Consider the following 18,697-nt stretch of genomic DNA (forward strand, 5'->3'; position numbering starts at 1 on the left):
ATCCAAACACTGTCCCTTCATTGTAGGGCCAGGCCGGGAAGTGCAAGGAGAACGTCTGGTGCTTTGAGGGGCGACACTCCAGCTGACCGAGCAGGAGGTCATCAGAAGGGAAAAGGCTCAGTGGGCGGGGGAGGAGCGTTCTGGAAAAGAGATCCTCCCCCGAGGTTTGGCCATGGTGACGTCCAGAATAATGGAAGGATGAGAGAGGCAGCAGGTGACTGCTGTGAGATCCGATAGGGGGAAGGAAAATGCCACCAAACCCACAGGAGGCCTAGGAAAGCAAGAAGGGGTGTGTCAGGCAAATAACAGCACCCCCACCCCCAAGATGTCCACGCCCTAATCCCCAGAACCTGTGACAATGTGACTTTACATGGCAGAAGGGACTTCCCCAGATGTGATTAGATTAAGGATCTTGAGATTGAGGAGAGGATCCTGCATTATTCAGATGGACCCAATCCAGTCACTCAAGCCCTTAGCAGCACAGAACCTTTCCCACCTGAAGTCAGACCGATTCCACTGAAGAAAAGGGACTTGAGCTGCTTGTTGCTTAAAGAGGCCAAGGGCGGAGAGACAGGGAATGTGGGCGGCGTCCTGAAGCTGAGAACGACCGCCAGCTGACAGCCAGCAAAGGCACAGGGACCTCAGTCTTGCAGCCACATGGGACTGCGCACCACCACCAACCTGAGTGAGCCTGCAAGCAGACTGTCCCCAGAACCTCCAGTGAGGATGGCAGCCCAGCCAACACCTTCATTTCGGACTCATGGGACCCAGAGCCGAGAAACCAGGCAGGCCTGCTGGGCTTCGGACCTACAGAACTGTGAGATGATGAACTTGGGCTGTTTTCAGCCAGTAAATGTGTGGTGATTTGTTTTGGCGGCATCTGTCTCCCAGGGACGGGTAAGCAGCTCGAGGACTAGGCCCACTGGGGGATCAGCGTCCCCCACTGCAGGACCACAGTCGCTCCATGCCTGCCCAGCCTGTGTCCGGGAAGGCAATTGCTATGTGAAAGGGAAAACTCTGTTTTTCTTCTCTGCCCTGATACCAGATTGGGGGCCGGGGGGAGGTGGGGTTGCTGTCACTCAATTCAATTCTGACACTGTCTCTACCTGGAGTTAGTGTCACATCCCACAGGTTAAGGGCTCAGTCCCACAAGATCACCCCCACCTTCCCTTTGGACGCCAGTCACACATCCATGCCTCCAGTACGTCCAACCAACAGCTTATAAATCAAGGCTTCCAAGGCCCTTCCTCAGGTTCAATCATTTGCTAAAATGGCTCCCAGACTGCAGGACAAAAGTTGACTTACTAGGTTACCAGTTTACTATAAAACCTGTGACAGATGACGGTGCTCTTCCTAGCTTGCAGGTCACTGCCTTCCCGCTATGTCTTCCCATGGGAGGGGCGGAGAGGGAAAGAGTTCTTTGCAATCCTTACTTTCCCCCTTGCTTCCTCCATTCCCACCACTAAGGGAAAATACTGGTTTTCTAACAATTTCATGTATAATCTTACTTTGAACATATCAACCCACTTGCACTCGACATCGTCAGTATCCCAGGCCCAACAAGGGTGGGACTACACAGACCTACATCTGACCGGCTCACACCCCATCCTTCTTTCTTATTCCTTCTCCCCGAGTCTCCCTCCTTCTCTTTCTTGTGCCTGATCTTCTACTCCTGCTCTCTGCTCTTTGCAGCCCTGCTCCTGCTGCCATCTTGTGGTATTCGAGAGAATGAAATTAGCCTGAGCAGGAAGCAGACAAATCCTAGAAAATGGTGAGGGATGCTTACAGCCATTGTAATGTGATTAGGGGAGAGGGGGAGCTTCATTTTGAATCGTGATCCATGCAATGAGGCGTCATGAAACAATCTGTTATTTCCATGGAGTGATCATTACACTACACTAGCAGCAGGGAAGGAAAAGCCAGCTCATGGCTCTAAAACAACTTGGTTTTTAATTCGGCTTCCCACAAGCCTAGGAGCATTGGACAGACGCACTGAATGAATCCACTGTGATATTTCAGAAACCATTCTAGGCTGTATATTCCAGAAACCAGTCTTTCCCATTGATCTTTGATTGGACCATTAGGGGTTTAAGTCTTTGAGTTCTGTAGGCATTCCCACTTTTAAGAAGGCCCTATTAAAATGTTAAGGCAGGAGAGCCTCAAAAATAAATGGAACTGCATTCATAAGAGACTTAATATTAAGATGACAATCCTACTCCAAGCGATATACAGATTCAGTGTAATTCCTATCAAAATCCCAATAGTATTTTTTTACAGAAATGGAAAAACTCATGTGGAATTTCAAGGGACCCAGAATAGCCAAAACAACACTTAAAAAGAGGAACAAAGTTAGAGGACTCACATGTCCCAGTTTCAAAACATGGTACAAAAGCTATAGTAATCAAAAAAAGTGTCGTATTTGCCTAAGTGTAGGCATATAGACCAACAGAATAGAATTGAGAGCCCAAAAATAAACCTTCACATCTGTGGTCAATTGATTTTCAACAAGGATGCCAAAATCATTCAATGGAGGGAAAAAATGATCTCTTCAACAAATGATACTGAGAAGAGTCATTCATGAGAAGACTCCACATGCAAAGAATGAAGGTGGACCCTTATTTTGTACTCAATTTAACTCAAAAATGATCAAAGATCCAAATTTTAAGAGCTAAAACTATAAAACTATAGAAGAAAACATGGAGAAAAATCTTCATGACCTTGCATTTAAGATTGGTTTCTTAAATATGACACCAAAAGCACAAACAACCAAAGAAAGAACTATAATAGATAAACTGGACTTCATTAAGATTAAAAACCTTTTTGCATCAAAGGACACTGTCAAGAGAGTGAAAAGACAACCCACAAGATGGGAGAAAATGTTTGCAAAGCAGATAAGGGTTTAAAATCCAGAAGATAGAAAGAACTCCAACAACTCCACAACAAAAAGAAAAACCCAATTTTAAAATGGGCAAAGGACTTGAATAGACATTTCTCCAAAGAAGATATACAACTGTCCAGTACATACAGGAAAAAATGTTCAACACCATTAGTTATTAGAAAAATGCAGATCAAAAGCACAATGAGATACCACTTCACACTGGATTGGCTATTTTTTTTTTAAAGGGAAATATGTGTTGAAGAGGATGTGAAGAAATTGGAACCCTTGTCCATTGCTGGTGGGATCACAAAATGGTGCAGCTGCTATGGAAAAAGTTTGGCAGTTCTCAAAAAATTACACGTAGAATTTCCATATGACCCAGCAATTCTCCTCCTAGGTATATACTCCCAAAGAATTGAAAACAGGCACTGGAACAGATGCTTGTACAGACATGTTTGTAGCAGCATTATTCACAGTAGCTAAAAGGTGAATTAACGGATGGATAAACAAATTGTGGTCTATCCGTACAATGGAATATAATTCAGCCATAAAAGGAATCAAGCAGTGACACACGCGACATCATGGATGGACCTTGAAAATGATGCTAAGTAAAAGAAGCCAGACCCAAAAGAAATATTGTATGATTTCTGATACAAACAGCATGCGCCGACCTCCAGACATCTTATGACTTGAGAAAATCTCCCCCAGGTGAGTTGGGTACCCAACATCCTTCCCCACACCAGCTTGGGAATTACGGCCTGTCTCCTGGTACTACAGCCACCAAACCCACTCACCTGTCCCCATGCAAACACCACTGTCCTCCTCCAAAGCACACACGCCACTTCCACATTCATCGCAGCATTATTCACAAGAGACAAGAGGGAGAAGCAACCGACAGATGAAAGGGTAAACAGAATGTGTGGTATACATACTATGGAATATTACTGAGCCTTAAAAAGGAAGGAAATTCTGACACGTGGACGAACCTTGAAGTTAAGTGAAAAAAAGCCAATCATAAAAAAGACAAATACTGGATAATTCCACTTGTATGACGTATCTGGCATAGTCAAATTCATGGCGACAGAAAGTAGAATGATGGTTGCCAGTGGAGGAGTGGGAAGTTAGTGTTTAATGGACATAACGTTTCCGTTTGACAAGATGAAAACTTTCTGGAGATTGGTTGCACTACAATGTGAATGTACTTGACACTACTGAACTGTGCTCTTAGAAACGGTTATAAGGGTAAATTTTATGTTATGTGCTTTTACTACAATAAAAATAAATTAAAAATAGAAATCCCTCCAGCATGGCAGCAATGGCCCCCAAATTGGCCACCAGGGGGCGTTGTGCGCTCACTGCTGGTTCATTTCAGTGGTGGTTTCCTGAGGGAAAAACAGCACGAGGGTCCTAGGGAAAGTTAGAGCTCCTGTCTCCTCCCGCCCCCTTTCCCAGGTAGACTGGCTCTGCATTAGCCCCCAAGCTGTACCACGCTCCTGCCACATCCCTGTCCCAGCCTCTTTCTCTGAGTCCCTTCCCTCGGTGCTGGAGACACAGTGGTCCTGGATAGAGTACCCACACTGCCCAGCTGCCCTCAGGCCTCCAGATTGCCCAGGCGCTGGACAAGAGGGAGAGGTGACAAGGACACACCTGCCCCCAGGTTACCCAGGTTACGAGAGGACATTCCAATGGAAAGGGTCAGAGACCTCTGGTCCCAGGAGCAAGAGCTTCAAGGTCAACCAGACCTGGGGTTTTCCCTGTGTATGTCATAACCTCCCTGGGCCTCAGTCTTCTCAACTGTAAAATCTGTACTCATACCTGGGAGGATTGATAGAGCTTAATCAAATCCCTGATGCCCAGAAAGCACTCAGTGAATGGGCTAGTTACCATTCCATGCCCACATCCGACGCTGACCAGTGTCTCCTCCCATCTCCCAGTGGTTTTCTACTGCACAGCACCCCTCTCTCCAATTTGCACTTTCTCCTAAGAAATGTCTCCTGAACAAACCCGCACTATGAACTTCTGGCCACATGGCCAGTGATTTAACCAGGAAGGACTCACTGGGTTGCAAGTAACAGAAACCCAGTTAAACCACCTCAAGGAAACTGAAGTGTCTCATGGAATCCAATAAAAACTGAACCACAAATCACTGAGAAAAGCAGACTCGGGATCTGGGCTCTTTGGGGAACCCTGGAAGGTCCTCGCTCTCCTTCCCCATCTCTCTCTTTCCGTCCCTAAGCCTGCTTTATTCCTCCCCTTCATGCAGGTCGTTTCCAGGACATAGGTTCGCACTCACTCCTTCTGGCCCATGGACCTCCGTGCCATTCCTAGAGCAGGCCAAACACGCTCCTACCTCAGGGCCTTTGCACTTGCTGTGCCCTCTGCTTAGGACCCTCTTTCCTAGATCCTCCATGGTTCACTACTTCCCTCCTTCCAGTCTTAGCTCAGATATCACCTCAGTGGGGTCTTCCTTGACCAACGGGTTGAATATTGCAAACCACCCCCACCCCAGCTTGCTCTAGCCCCTCCCCCACTTGCTGCCTCTTTTCCACACGCAAAAAAATGGGATAATCATCATCCTTGGTTCATAACCCACTCTCATCAGCTTTTAGTGATTAATTTAATAGTATAATAAACACCTGTGAAACCACCACACAAAACAAAAACTAGAATTTTGACAATAACCTACATCTAATTACATGGTTCCCCACCCCCGCATCACGTGCCCCCACCATAGTCCTCATCCTAAACCTTGTATTTATTCTTCCCCTGTTGCCTTTTTATAGTTTATTATTGCACATGTGTGTGTCTAGTTTTAGTTGCTTTTAACTTTATAGAAAAAGCGTCGTGTTTATGCAATGGGGCGTTTTCATGGGCTATTTTCTAGTTCAGAGATCCATGCATATTGTGATGTGTGGCTATAGTTCCTTCATTCTGATTTCCGTGTAATATTTCATCGTGGGAATTTATTCATTTGCTCTCCCACAGATGGGCATTTGGTCTGCTTCTCAATTTTGGCCACTGTGAACAGAGGCCCTGTTAATATTCTTCCACGTGACCCTCATTGGAGAAGGGCAAGAATTTCTCCAGGGTCCATAATGCGAAGGAGAAGTGCTGGGTCATGGGGTATGCAAGTGCTCAGCTTGAGGAGATAAAGCCAAACCAGTTTCTAGCACAGTGGCACCGATTACCTCCCTACTAGCAATGTCTAAGATGTCTATTTTCCTCCAGAGCACACACACTTGGTGACATACTACATATTTTATTTATTTATTTGTTTGTTCCCTATGTCCCCCCGCCCCCCGAATGTCGGCACTGGGAGAGCAGTGATTTTTGTTCACTATTGCATCCCCAGGGACTAGATTGGTGACTGGCACATAGTAGGTGCTCAGTAAACATCTTCTGATTGAATGAACAAGGGGATGGCCGAAAACAAGACCTTACAGCTCATATTTGTACTATTGGCCCAACTACCTGGAGAGAGGCCAATTCAACTCTCCCATAGTTTCAATCCCCCACCCCCACCCCAATCCAGGGAAAGGAAAGAATCATTGGCTGAAAACCACTGATGCCTGGACACCCAGGCCAACTAAATCACAGTTTCTGAGGGTGGGGCTTCCCCTTCAGTAACCCCCAATGGCTCTTAGAATAAAACTCCCAAAGCCGTGCTGGGGTTTACAAGGCCCTGCATGGTGTCCCTGCCCACTTTGTCTTGTCCCCCACTCACCCCTGCTCCATCTCAGGGACCACTCTGGCCTCCTCTCTTACGCTGACATACCAAGCTCTTTCCCACCACTGGGCCTTTGCACATCCCTGTTCCCTCTGCACCTCCTCTGCGTAGCCACACTAAGACTATGAATCCTTTGGTGAGTAGCTGAAAGGTCACCTCCTCTGAAAAGCCCTGCCTGGCTCCTGAAAACCAGTGGGATCCCTGTGAGAGGCCCATGTGACAGTCTGAACTTCTCTTTCATGACGCTTGAAAAATTTTGTAATCATACTTTGTGTGATTCTCTGGTTCGTGTCTCACTCGCCCACTAGACTCTGAGATACACACAAGCAAGAACCATGCTGTTTTGGTTACATAGCCCAGGCACAAAGCCCAGTGCCTGGCACATAGGCAGGTCTGGTATTTTGGGGATGGATGGATGGGCAGATAGATGAGTGAATAGATGGACGGTTAGGTAGGAGGAGAGAGGGAGGTAGGGAGGGAGAGAGGGAGAAAGGAAGGAAGGAAGAAGGGTACTTGCACAGATAAATGTATAGATGAGTAGATAGATGGATGGACGGATGGATGGATGATGGATAAGAGAACAAAAAAACGAGTTTATTTTTTCCCACCATCTTTCCATGCCGCCATAATGGTGCACGTGAACGTGGCTGATGCTCTCAAGAACATCAGCAATGCTGAGAAGAGAGGCAAACTCCAGGTTCCTTTAGGCGATGCCCCAAAGCCATCATCCGGTTTCTAATTGTGATGATGAAGCATGATTACATTGGCGACTTGAAATCACCGATGGTCAAAGAATGAGAAAATCATAGCGAACCTCACATGCAGGTTCACTAAGTATATGATCAGCTCCAGGTTTAGAAAAGTGACAGAATAATCTCCTGTCTTATCAGTTTGATTTCATTGTACTGATGACCTCAGCTCAAATCCTGGCGGCAAGGAAGCAATATGAAAGCACACAGAAGAGAATATCCTGGGATTCTTTTTCTAGGGATGTACTATATACGTGCAAATTTTTTTTTAAAGTCTTCATGATTGAGTGCAATTGTTCTATTGGCTTTTCCACTGGTGTCGGAGCCATCTCCCCAAAGGACGGTGGGCTCCTTAAAGGTCAAATTCCGTTCCTCTCCTTGGAATCCCTTTGCCACTCAGCTGAATGCCATTCGTTAACAGAGGCAGCCATGTAGGGCGTGCAAAAGGGGTTGGGATTCAAATCCCAGCGCTGCCACTAACTCCCCATGGGAAATTAGGCAAGACACTTAACCTCTTTCAGCTTCAGGATTTTTTTTTTCCACCTGTACAATGAAGACAATCGTAATGCCTACTTTGTGGGGCAATTGTGAAGAGTAGTGGGTATTAAGTACCCGGCACGTAATAGGCACTCAATACATGATAAACGTCATGCAGTGAGCACCAGGCATACCACACAAGATGAATAGAACACAGTCCCTGATCTCATGGATGTCTCACTCTAGCAGGGTCAGCACTGAAGTGGCCAACTGTGATACAGGGTGTCACCTCAAGATATGGACGCAGAGGAAGGTGGGATGAGTTCAGGGAAGGCTTCCCAGAGGAGGTGACATTTAGTCAGACCTTAAATAGCATTATACAGTTTGGTGTTTGGGGTTCTTTTTTCCAACTTGCTGCTAAATTTCCATGTGACCTTGAGCTAGTCTTTTCCTCACCCTGGGGTCCCCAGATCCCCTTCTGTTAGATGAGGTTGTTGAGCCTCAACTCTGAATCTTTCGAGTCACAACCTCCTTTGAGAAGAATCTCTGAAAGCCAGAGCCCTTCTTGCCAGAAAAATGCAGACAGAAGTTTGTCTGTAATGGGGCAGAGGGTCTTCATGGATGCCCTCACCCCCCGAAAGCCATCAGTGGACCCTAGGCTAAAATCTCAGAGCTCAGTGATCCTGTTGGAGCGTTATCACTGCAAAGCCGGCCCTGCCTTCAGACAGAGCCTTTCTCCGTAGTCGGCAGCAGGCGCAAACAGACTCAGTGACCCAATCTGGAAAAGCCCATCAGGCACTGGGACAGAGCAGGGGCCTAGGGAGAGGAGGTCACTTCAGCTGGCTGGGGAACTGGAGTTCAGTTCTGGGAAAGCGCCCCTGAGCGCCTGCCCCTGACCTTGCCTTGTCACCATCTGTCCTGGGGAGGACGAGCAGCGTGGGCCGCCCTGGGCAGGCTCCCAAACAGGCTGCTGACCCCAGCCTGCCGCCCAGGCTGGGGTTCCCGGACGCCTTCTACATCTTCCCTAATCTAAACACCCGCAGGCCCCCGGGGGGCCACCCCCTCCCAACTGATGTGTGTCCTCAGCTGCATCCAGCTTGCCGGAGGACGGAGAGCCAGTCATCCCATTAACACTTGAGCTGCTGCCATCGCCTACATCCCTTTCAACCCAGCTGACCCTCATCCAGCATTTATTGAGCACCTATAGTTGACAGGCATCTGTGAATGAGATGGTAGAGGGCCTGCCCTTACCTTGCCCCAAGGTCTCTGCCTCCTGGCCTAGGTCCCCCACCCCCACCCCCCCACCCCCACCCCGGGACGCAGGAGGCTATTGCTATCCCAATCACTCGGAGCAGGTGGGGGCTTGGGGAAGGTGAGCCGGCTAACTGGGTCCTGGGAGGAGAATCAGCTCCTGGGTGGGCAGCTGGCACTGCTCTAAGCTTCTGTGTGATCCTGAACCTGTTTCTTACCCTCTGGGCCTCAGTCTTCCCTTTAAGTACACTTCAGCTTCTGTGATTTCTATTCTGCTCTGAATGGGCCTTGCCAGCCCCTCCTCGCCCCCCCTCCCCAGAATAGTTGAGGTAGAAGAAAAGTTACCCTAGAAATGCTCTATGATCTTTCTTGAGACCATCTCTGGATCTTATTTATTCATTTGAACGTTTATTGAGCACCTAGTGTGTGCCAGGCCCTGGACCGGGCAACAGGAATGTAAGGATGATTAGGATTCAAGCAGGAGAACCACAGACACCCCACTCCATGCCTTGAGCCCTGCTTAGGTTCAGGAGACCTCCTGGGGTCCCAGGTGGGCCTAGCAGAGGATTTGGGGCGCCCGGCGACCAGCGTGTCAGCGCCTTAGGCGCTTACGGTCGCGATCTGTCTCCTCCCCTTCCTCCTCCTCCGCCCCCTCCCCTGCGCGCGGCGGAGGCCGCCTCCCACCCGCGGGATCCCGGCGTCCGGCAGCCGGCTCACGCGTCCGTCGGTCGGCGGCGTAGTCTGTCCGCGCGCAGAAAGCCCAGCGTCCGGGCGCGCGGCAGCCGTGGGCCTGGAAGGGAAAGGGCGCGGAGGCGGGACCGCGGCGCCCTCCCACTCCGGGGGGAGCCCAGGGGGCGGAGGTACTGAAGCGCGAGCCTGAGAGAGAGACAGAGCACAAGCGAGGCGGTGAGAGCACGGGGTGCTGAGGGACCCCACCCCGGCTCATGCGGGGGCCCGCGCGCGCTTTGGGGAGGTCTGGGCTGGGGAAAAGGGGGCTCTTACTCCCAGGGCGGGGGGCAGCAGCGACCAGCTCCCGGTTTCGCCTCCTCCGTGACGCGACCCCGGAGCAGCCCTGGGCCGCGCCTGCAGCACCGCGCATCCCCGCGCATCCCCGCGCACCTGCATCCCCTGCCGGGGCGGGGGCCCCGGGGGAGGGGAGTGCTGGGGGAGCTGACGGGGAGCCGCAGGCGAGAGCCGCGGAAAATCGCGCTCCCAGCCCCAGTCCTCCCTTCAGGCCTGCCCCAAGGGAACGCGGGCAGCGACCCCCTTTAGCCCCCTTGCTGCCCCCCCCATCGGTTCCCCATTGTTCTCAGCGATTGCTCTCCCGGGAAGGGGGAGGGGGTGCCGCGCTCTATTCTTAAAGGGCCCTCTCCCCTTCTTGTCTCCCGGCAGGTTGCGAGCACGAGTGGGGTGGGGCGTGCCCACGGGCCCCCGCCCCCCTCGTTCCCCCTCGCAGCTCGGGAGCTGCAGCCGGAGCGGTTGGGCCGGGGGCACGCTCCGCACCCCTCCCCCGTGCGTTCCTCAGCTACCCAGGCCTTCCTGGACACCGTGAAGCAGGGACCAGGGGGAGAGGGACGCCCCCTTCAGCAGGAGCCGTCGGGGGGGCGGACCCAAGACAAGGCAAGCAGCCCACTGGAGCCAGGCGCAGGGTCTGGGACGCAGTTGGGAGCGCAGAGGGCTGGCTGGGCGCTGCAGAGAGTAGCAGGCTGGGGCTGGGCCTCCTGGGTGACAGGCCCTGCGCCGCCAGGGAAGGACTGGAGGCCAGCAGGCAAGAGATTGGATCTAGAGAGGGAGCAGCTGCCTCACTCCCTTCTCTGAGCGGAGGAAAGCAAGGAATTTAGAGCAACGTTTCCTCCATCATAAGAGACACTTGCTTTCCAGAGCAGCACCCTTTATCTGAGACAGCTCTGCAGGGAGGGGGCCTTGGGGCCTGGAACACCACCCCACACACTCATTTACCTGAGGCCTCGGGGGAGTTAGAAAGGAGGCCAGACAGCTCTTGCTGCCCCCCTGGGGAGAGAGGAAGTTCCCTGCCTGCTCCCAGGCCCAGGAGGAGCTGGGCCAGCAAGAGTGGGGTCCTGGCCCCTGAGGCAGCAGCGGCCATGTCACGGCCAGGCCAGGGTGTCATGATGTCGGTAAACGGGCTGGGCTTCCCACCTCAGAATGTGGCCCGGGTGGTGGTGTGGGAGTGGCTGAATGAGCACAGCCGCTGGCGACCTTACACGGCCACCGTGTGCCACCACATCGAGAACGTGCTCAAGGAGGATGCCCGTGGTTCCGTGGTCCTGGGGCAGGTGGACGCCCAGCTGGTGCCCTATATCATCGACCTGCAGTCTATGCACCAGTTTCGTCAGGACACAGGTGAGTGGACTCGCTACCCACCCGCCAGGCCAGGCGGAGACACAGACACCACCACCGTCACTACCGCAATACCACCTTTCACCGGGGGGATGCTGGAATCCCCCAGCACCCCTGAGGAGGGAGCCTGGAACTGCAGGAAGGCCAGTCTGCTGACCCAACCTCCCCAAAAAGGGACAGCCTAGCCTAGTCCAGGTGGAGACTTTGTTTCCAATCCACCCTCTTGTGTTTGTTGTTTCATCACCTCTCTTAGCCTCAGTTTCCTCACTGTAACATGAATGGATTAATACCTCACACAGCTATGTGAGGATCAAATAAAATTGTGCTCACAGAGCACAGAATCTAGAAGAGCATTAGCACTCAATTATCGTAGTAAAAGGACTTTCCATGTCCTTCCTCATTTGATTGTTTCCCCCAACAAGCACAGACAGTAAGTCTTATGATTGTATTATTAGTAGTAGTCCCACTTTACAGATGAAGCAACTGAGTCTCACAGAAGCTGAGTGATTTAAACTCAGAGCTGGGATTTAAGCCCAGGCCATTGAATTCCAGAGCCCAAGCTCTTAGTATCCTGCACTGGCTCCAGGTGTTGGTGGTGTTGGGGTGCTGTGATGGCGGTGGTAGGGACGGGGTGAGGGAGTGTTGGGGTGGGGTGGAAATGATGGAGGAGATAGTGTTGGTGGTGACGTCAATGGGTGTGTTGGTTGTGGGATTGGAGGTGGTGCTGGTTGATGACTGTTTGGTGGTTGTCCTGGGGGTGGTGTGACAGGCAATGATGTGGAGATAAACATGGGGAGGTCCAATCTCAGCATTTTTGTTCTGGAGATGTGCCATCACCGGGAGCTCTCCCTGGGTCGTTGTCTCTGTGACAAGCTTGACGGACAGTGGAGGATGGTTAGTCCTTGCTTCATGGAGGCTGCCAAAAAAAATCCTTGTCACGTTTGACCCCAAGGACCCGCTGGTGGAGGTTTGGGAGACTTCCTGTGAATCCCTGGATGGCAGGACTGCATGTGACCACCTTGGAGGCAGTAGGACATGTCCCTTCTCTGTACAGCTGTGCCGTCCAATGTGGCAGTCACTAACCACATGTGGCTATTTAAATTTGCATTAATTAAAATTAAATACAATTGAAAATTCAGTTTCTCGGTCCCACCAGCCACATTTCAAGGGCTCAGGAACCACATGTGACTCATGGCTGACATGTTGGACAGTCTAGATCCAGACTATCGCCATCCTCGCAGAAAGTTCTAGAAAGTTCTGTTCTAGAACATTGCCTGGTGCCTACAGAGTGGTCACCACATGTGGAAACACAGGCGAATCCATAACAAATGGTTTATCACTGTTATATCCATGTTTCCGTAACTCCAGGCATTGACTGCAGTCACTGGTGGTGCCAGTCATTCATTCATGCCATCATATGATTATTTAGTGATTTCCGGCTGTGTGTGCAGCCCTGTGCTAAATACTGCCAGGAGCCGGCCAGCCAGGGTCCTGAGTAGAGGTTTATCACTGGAGGATCTATGCTGGAGGGCCCAGTAGATTCAGGGAGTAAACAAACACATAATCTCACAGATGCTGAGCTGCGGGTCTGAGAACATGAACCACACTTGGTTTAGGGGTGGTCCTAATTTGAGGAAGGGCTGTTAGAACGGAAGTCTGAAGAACGAGTGAAGGAGCCAGTGTTCCAGGCTCAGGGAACAGCCAGTGGAAAGGCCCTGTGGTAGGAAAGATCAGCGTACATTCAAGTCCATTGTGTTCAGAGTGCCATGAGCATGGGGAAGCTGGTACAAGATGAGGTTGGAGCAGGGCCCGGACAGCCACGAAAAGGGCTTTGAATTCTTTGAGCAAGTTACCCTTGAAGCCTCCTGCCCATTCTTCCAGAGAGACGTTGAATCCCTGATGGAGAAATGAGGCATCCTGTGCCCCCATTCTCTCTGGTCTCTTCTGGAACCTTCTCTGGTGGAGGGCAGGGGTCTGACAGCAGAAGGAGGTGGGTTTTCTCTTTGGCTTGGTGTTTGGCGTTCTGCAGGTTCCGAGCTGGTGCTGGGTGGGGAAATTTTTTAGGGTCTGGCTTGGTGGGAGGGGGTCCTTAGAACAGGGATAGCCTCACTCAAGCCTGCCTACTTTGTCTTTGTCAAGCAGGCCACTTTGTCTTTAATCCCCCCATTCGGGGGCCCTTTGCTATTCCTACCACCCCCACTTGGGTTCCCAGCTCCTTCAAATCCCTCCATTCCCCTTTTCAGCAGGCCTCTTACTCTCAATGGCGCCTCTTCTATGGTTCAGCCCCTCTGGACCCCCTAGAAGTTCAGCTTCAGTCACTTCCCTGCACCCTTTCCCGGAGCTGCTCAATCTACACCTGCCCCTGTTTGCCGGAAAAGGGAAAAAAACTACTCATCCCTCAGTGGGCTCCTGGGAGCCTGCCCAGACCCCCAGCAAGGGCGGAAGGCCTGGGAACTGATGGGACTGGCAGGGGACCTAAAATGCCCGGAAAACTGCTGGAGGGAGGGGAACTAGGCCTCGCCACCAGACATGTCATATATAGTGTGCTCCCCACTTCTCCCAGGAGCAAATCGGTGTCAATCTTGTTCTCACTGTTAATGGTCCGGGGAAGAGCCTTAGGCAGACATCCTCCCTCACCTCTCCAGGCCTTAGTTTCTACATCTGTGAAATGGGCAAGTGTGTTGCTTTGCTAACAGGGTTCTTGGAGTGATGGAGAGAACCAAAGTTATTTTATCCATAAACCCTGACTAATCACCCACCATGTGGGTAGCATGTGCTGAACACTACGGATGCATGAGAGACAAGTGCGAAATCCTAAATCTTAAAAAGATTACGGTTCTCTCTCTCTCTCCCACCTCCCCCCACACGCAATATAAAGTAGTAAAACCCAAAGCTCACTGTATGTACTGAAATGAACACAGCTTCTAGCTATGGTTTCTAATTGTAAAATTCTTGATAAGTTTACTGAAGCTGAACTTTCATGTTGGGAGGAACAGCAGCGTGCCCCAGCTTTGCCAATGCCCTAACACTGGAGCTGGCAGACTTTCTGGGAAAGTCAGATGTAAATATTTCAGCCTCTGTGGGCCGTACAGTCTCTGTTGTTCTGCTTGAGTGTCTTGTGGTGACATAAAAGCAGCCGTGGACATGTATGCAAATGAGTGATGGCTGTGTTCTCATCAAACTGGTTGTGGACAGCAAAATTTGAATTTCATATAATTTTCACAGGTCATGAAATATTCTTCTTTTTTTCCCCCACACATTTAAAAATGAAAAAAATTGCTCTTAGCTCGTGAGCTGTGCAAAAGCAGGCGGTGGGCAGATTTGGCCTGCTGGCTGCAGTTCACCAAACACCTGCCCTGTCAGGTTTTTCACCTGCCCATATGGATAAGACAGTACTGGTGCCATGGCACGCTCAGTGCGGCATCTACTGAAATACCCACCTCATGGTGTGTGCCGAGGTGCACACGTGTTTGCAGACACCCAGCACCAACCCACTTGTACAGCGCTAACACACACATGCCCTGTCATGCAGCCAGCTGAAAAAAGCCCAAGTGTCTGGCTCAGACCACAGGCGAGAGGCCAGGAGGGGAGAGGCCAGGCCGGGTCCCACAGGGGCTGCTGTTTGTTCAGCCGGTGCCCCCTCACCTTTCCCCTGCTGGGCTGTTTTCATTGCTCCACACAGGGGGTGAGGTTCCCTTTGAAGCCCAACAGGTCCGGAGCCCACGTGGAGGGAGAACACGGTGACCCTGGGCCATGGGGTCTTCGATCACTCACAGTGGTGGCCCCTGCAAGTCCACAACTTCCCTGAGATTCATTGCTACCCCTACCCCACCCCCTGCTGTTGGGGCAGCGGCCTCATCCAGAGCCTGGACTTTCCACCCAGTCCCCACAGCTGGACAGAGACGTGATTTAGCCACTTCCCAGGTAATTTCCAGATTTCTCCCTAAACTCACATGGCTGGGGACAAAGGGAAAGGCCACCATTTTGACAGACTGGTGTCTCCCATTCCCTTCTCCCTCTGCTGCTGTGAGCCCTTATGGCAGCCTTCTGCCCATTCTATAAATGGAACAGCTGAGGCTAGGGGAAGCCAGGCTGAGGACCATCCACAATGGCTGTCCCCAAGGCTCTAAACACAGCTGTGCCAGTACTCTCAAACTGTCAGGCTAGAGTGACAGGTGGTGCCTTGTTTCAGCATCTCCCAAACCTACATCATCGCTCCCTGGGTAGCCTGGGCTCCACTCAGGCCTGCTCCCTGCCCTTATGGGGACATCCTGTCTAAGGACACACTTAGGCTGGTGGAGACTGGGTGGGGCCACCCAGAGGGAGGAACAGTCAACAACAGGGAAAGCACTGCCAGATTTTAGACTCCTAGGCAGGTCATTGTACAGATGGAAGACTGGGGCCCAGAGAGGGTGAGTGACCTGCCCGAGGTCACACAGCCAACACATCCCAAGCTGGAACCCAGGCCATTCAGACAGTTCTCAGGGATGTAGAACAAGGTGGCATTTCATGCTGGGCTGAGCGAGTTCCTGTCCCCTTCTCCCTTGAGAGTTCTGATGGGGCTTGTTGTCAGATCTCTACCACGGCAGGAACAGCCTGTTTAACCCAAAAGGCCTCCAGGGCCAGCTCACTAGTTACAGGACCCCTTGGGACCCTCTCTCAGCCAAATTTGGAGGCCTCTGGGTCTGGGCCTGACAGCAGGAACAAGAAGTATGACCGTGTTTGGGCGGGGCGGGGTCTGCCCCATGGTGGCTTAGGTTCAACTAATCCATAGATGGGTGTCTCCCACTCCCACCTGTCACGCTGCCTACATTTCCACTGACCCACCCTTTTGGCCTCTGGCTGAATTTCTGGCTCTGGGAGATTCTTCTGATACCATAAATTCATCCTCACTTTTAGTTGACAGTCAGTAGTGCCTGCTCAGTGACAGGCCCTGGGTTGGGTCCTGGGGACTCATAGAGAAGGACAGGACCCCTGCCTAATTGATTACAGAGCCCAGTGGAGGCAAAGGCAGATATATATGATGAGAAAAGCAATTAAACCCTCTGACTCGGGAGGCCATAGATAGAGATCTGCATTCCAGCTTGTCCCTTGGCTGGCTGTGTGACTATGGGCACATCCCTTAACTTCTCGGAGCCTGTTCCCTCCTCTATAAAATGAGAATAAGAATCATCCCTACCTGAGAGGGTTGTCGTGAGGATTTCATGAGATAATTCGGGTAAAAACACAGAGAATATTACTTTGCACATAGTTAGGATTCATGCTCAAGTAAGAAAATGGTTTAAATGCCTCATAGGAGAGGTACAGGTGGCCGGTGGCCAGGTGACGTGGGCCATGAGTGCCTCGGGCCTCAGAGAGGGAGGACTTCCTGGGAGAGGAGTCCTGGGAGGGTCTGTATGGTTTGAGGAAAGCTTCCAGGTGGAGGGAACAGCTTCAGCAAGGTCCTGGAGGAGACCTCAGGCCTGGGTGGAAAGCGGGAGGCTGTGACAGAAGAGGAGAAAGGAAGGGAGGGGGTAAGGGAAGACTGTTGGGTCCCACGGGGCCTGGCTTGGCTGCCAGCTGCTGCCCTTTAGTGGCCAGTCCCCGGGGGACCCAGAGCCATGATGCAGGACCAGCTTCATTAATCATGGGTCCTCTGAGACCAGAGCTGGACAGGGGCTGATGCAGACACTACCTTTCAGTCCGTCAGGGCTCCAGCCACCCAGCCAGTAGGGATCACCCCATCTTACACCTAGCAAAGCAGAGACTCCGAGGGTGGGGAGCCACCTGCCCAAGCTCCGAACAGGTGGGTCAGATTCAGACCCAGGTCTGCAGCGCCCACCCCTCCCCAGGCCCCGCTGCCCCAGCACCTTGGACAGCACCGCCAGGGCCCGGCCGCTGTGTGAGCGATCCTGGGCCCGGGCTTCCTCACAACCCTCTCTCCTCTCCTGTCCCTGCCTCCCCGCCTCCCCTCGTCCCCTCACCTTTTCCTTCTCTCTCCCGACTGCTGTAGAGTCTGACCTAGAGATGAGGGAGGTGATGGAAGTTGTAATGGGGGAGGTGGTAGGGAAGGTGGTGAGAGCTGTGGTGGGGGAGGGGTGGGGCTATGATTGGCGCTGTTAACCGTGCGGTGGCGTGGCGGGCAGGTAATAGTAGCTGTCGGTCATGGAGGGAGTGATGGGGGAGGCAATTAGGGGTGCTGTGGGGGCTGTGGTGGAGGGTGGTGAAGAAGGTGACAGAGTGGAGAGGGAGACCTGGGGGTTATAATGGGGAGCTGAGCGAGGACGTGATAAGAGGGTAATGAAGAAAGGCCAACGTGGGAAGGTGATGGGGCAGGACTGGTCACAGCGGAGATACCTGCTCGCTCAGGCCGTAGGAGGGGGTCCCTACCCTCCTCCTCCGCTTGGACTTCTCAGGGTGTGGAGCTGCCCAGGGCCCTCCCAGGCCCCGCTCCCCCCACGTCTGCGTTTCCCTGGGCCTCCCTCCTTCCACACACTCCAGCAGCCATTCACCAGGACAGCCTCCAGGCCCCAGGACCGCTGCCCCCCATGATCGCTCCCAGCCTGTGGTTGACACAGACAGCCCTCCCAGCCCCCAGCTGCCCCCGACTGATACCAGCCAAGAACATGGGGCCCAAAATCTGGGAACAGCTGCCTCAGGGAGCCTTGTTGGGGACGCCCAGACCCCAGATTCCCTTCCTAGCAGCTTGCTGATAATTGGGGGTGGGGGGCTCTGTGACTTTGGATAAGTCACACTCCCTCCCTTCAGCCTCAGTTTCCTCCTCTGTAATATGAGTCCAACAACAGTACCTATCTCATGGGACTATGGTCAGTATTCACTCATTCATTCAGCAGGGATTGAATGAGCACCTACTATGTGCCAGACACTGTCCCCAGCACCAGGGATAGAGCCTTGAATAGTACAGACGTAAATGGCTGGCCTGCAGGCCCTTCCGTCTGGTGACGAGTGATGGGTGTGATACAGAGGCCAGACACTGAGGAAGTCCTGGGCTATGGGGCTGCTCCTGACCTTGGAGCTGCCAGCCTGGGGGCTGAGTTTCCCTGGGTCCTGTGTGGCTGTGTCCTTGCTTTGCCACCCTAACCAAGTGCCTCTCACTCTCTGGAGACCCCCCATGGTCCCTCTGGAGCTACTCTAGGATGCCACCTCCACCTGCCTGGGCAATAGTGGCAAACGGGTAATGGGGTCTGGGAGGGAGTCTGGCGCCAGGCCCTGGAGCTAAACGCCATGAAATGCAGAACAAAGGACAAGGCAATCAAA

At 52.2% G+C, this 18,697-nt stretch overlaps 1 protein-coding gene across 1 annotated transcript in view; it reads left to right on the top strand.

Annotated features, from left to right (window-relative positions):
* The first annotated feature begins 9,856 nt into the window (after positions 1-9,856).
* Positions 9,857-18,697, top strand: part of DTX1 (deltex E3 ubiquitin ligase 1) — a 35,391-nt gene continuing 26,550 nt past the window's right edge. Inside the window, exons 1-2 of the mRNA XM_033097663.1 lie at positions 9,857-9,988; positions 10,475-11,443. Of these exons, the coding sequence (XP_032953554.1) occupies positions 11,185-11,443 (259 nt within the window). The 5' untranslated portion in view covers positions 9,857-9,988; positions 10,475-11,184. The remainder of the gene's footprint in view (positions 9,989-10,474; positions 11,444-18,697) is intronic.

Source organism: Rhinolophus ferrumequinum, chromosome 25, assembly GCF_004115265.2.
Source record: "Rhinolophus ferrumequinum isolate MPI-CBG mRhiFer1 chromosome 25, mRhiFer1_v1.p, whole genome shotgun sequence".
NCBI lineage: Eukaryota > Metazoa > Chordata > Mammalia > Chiroptera > Rhinolophidae > Rhinolophus > Rhinolophus ferrumequinum.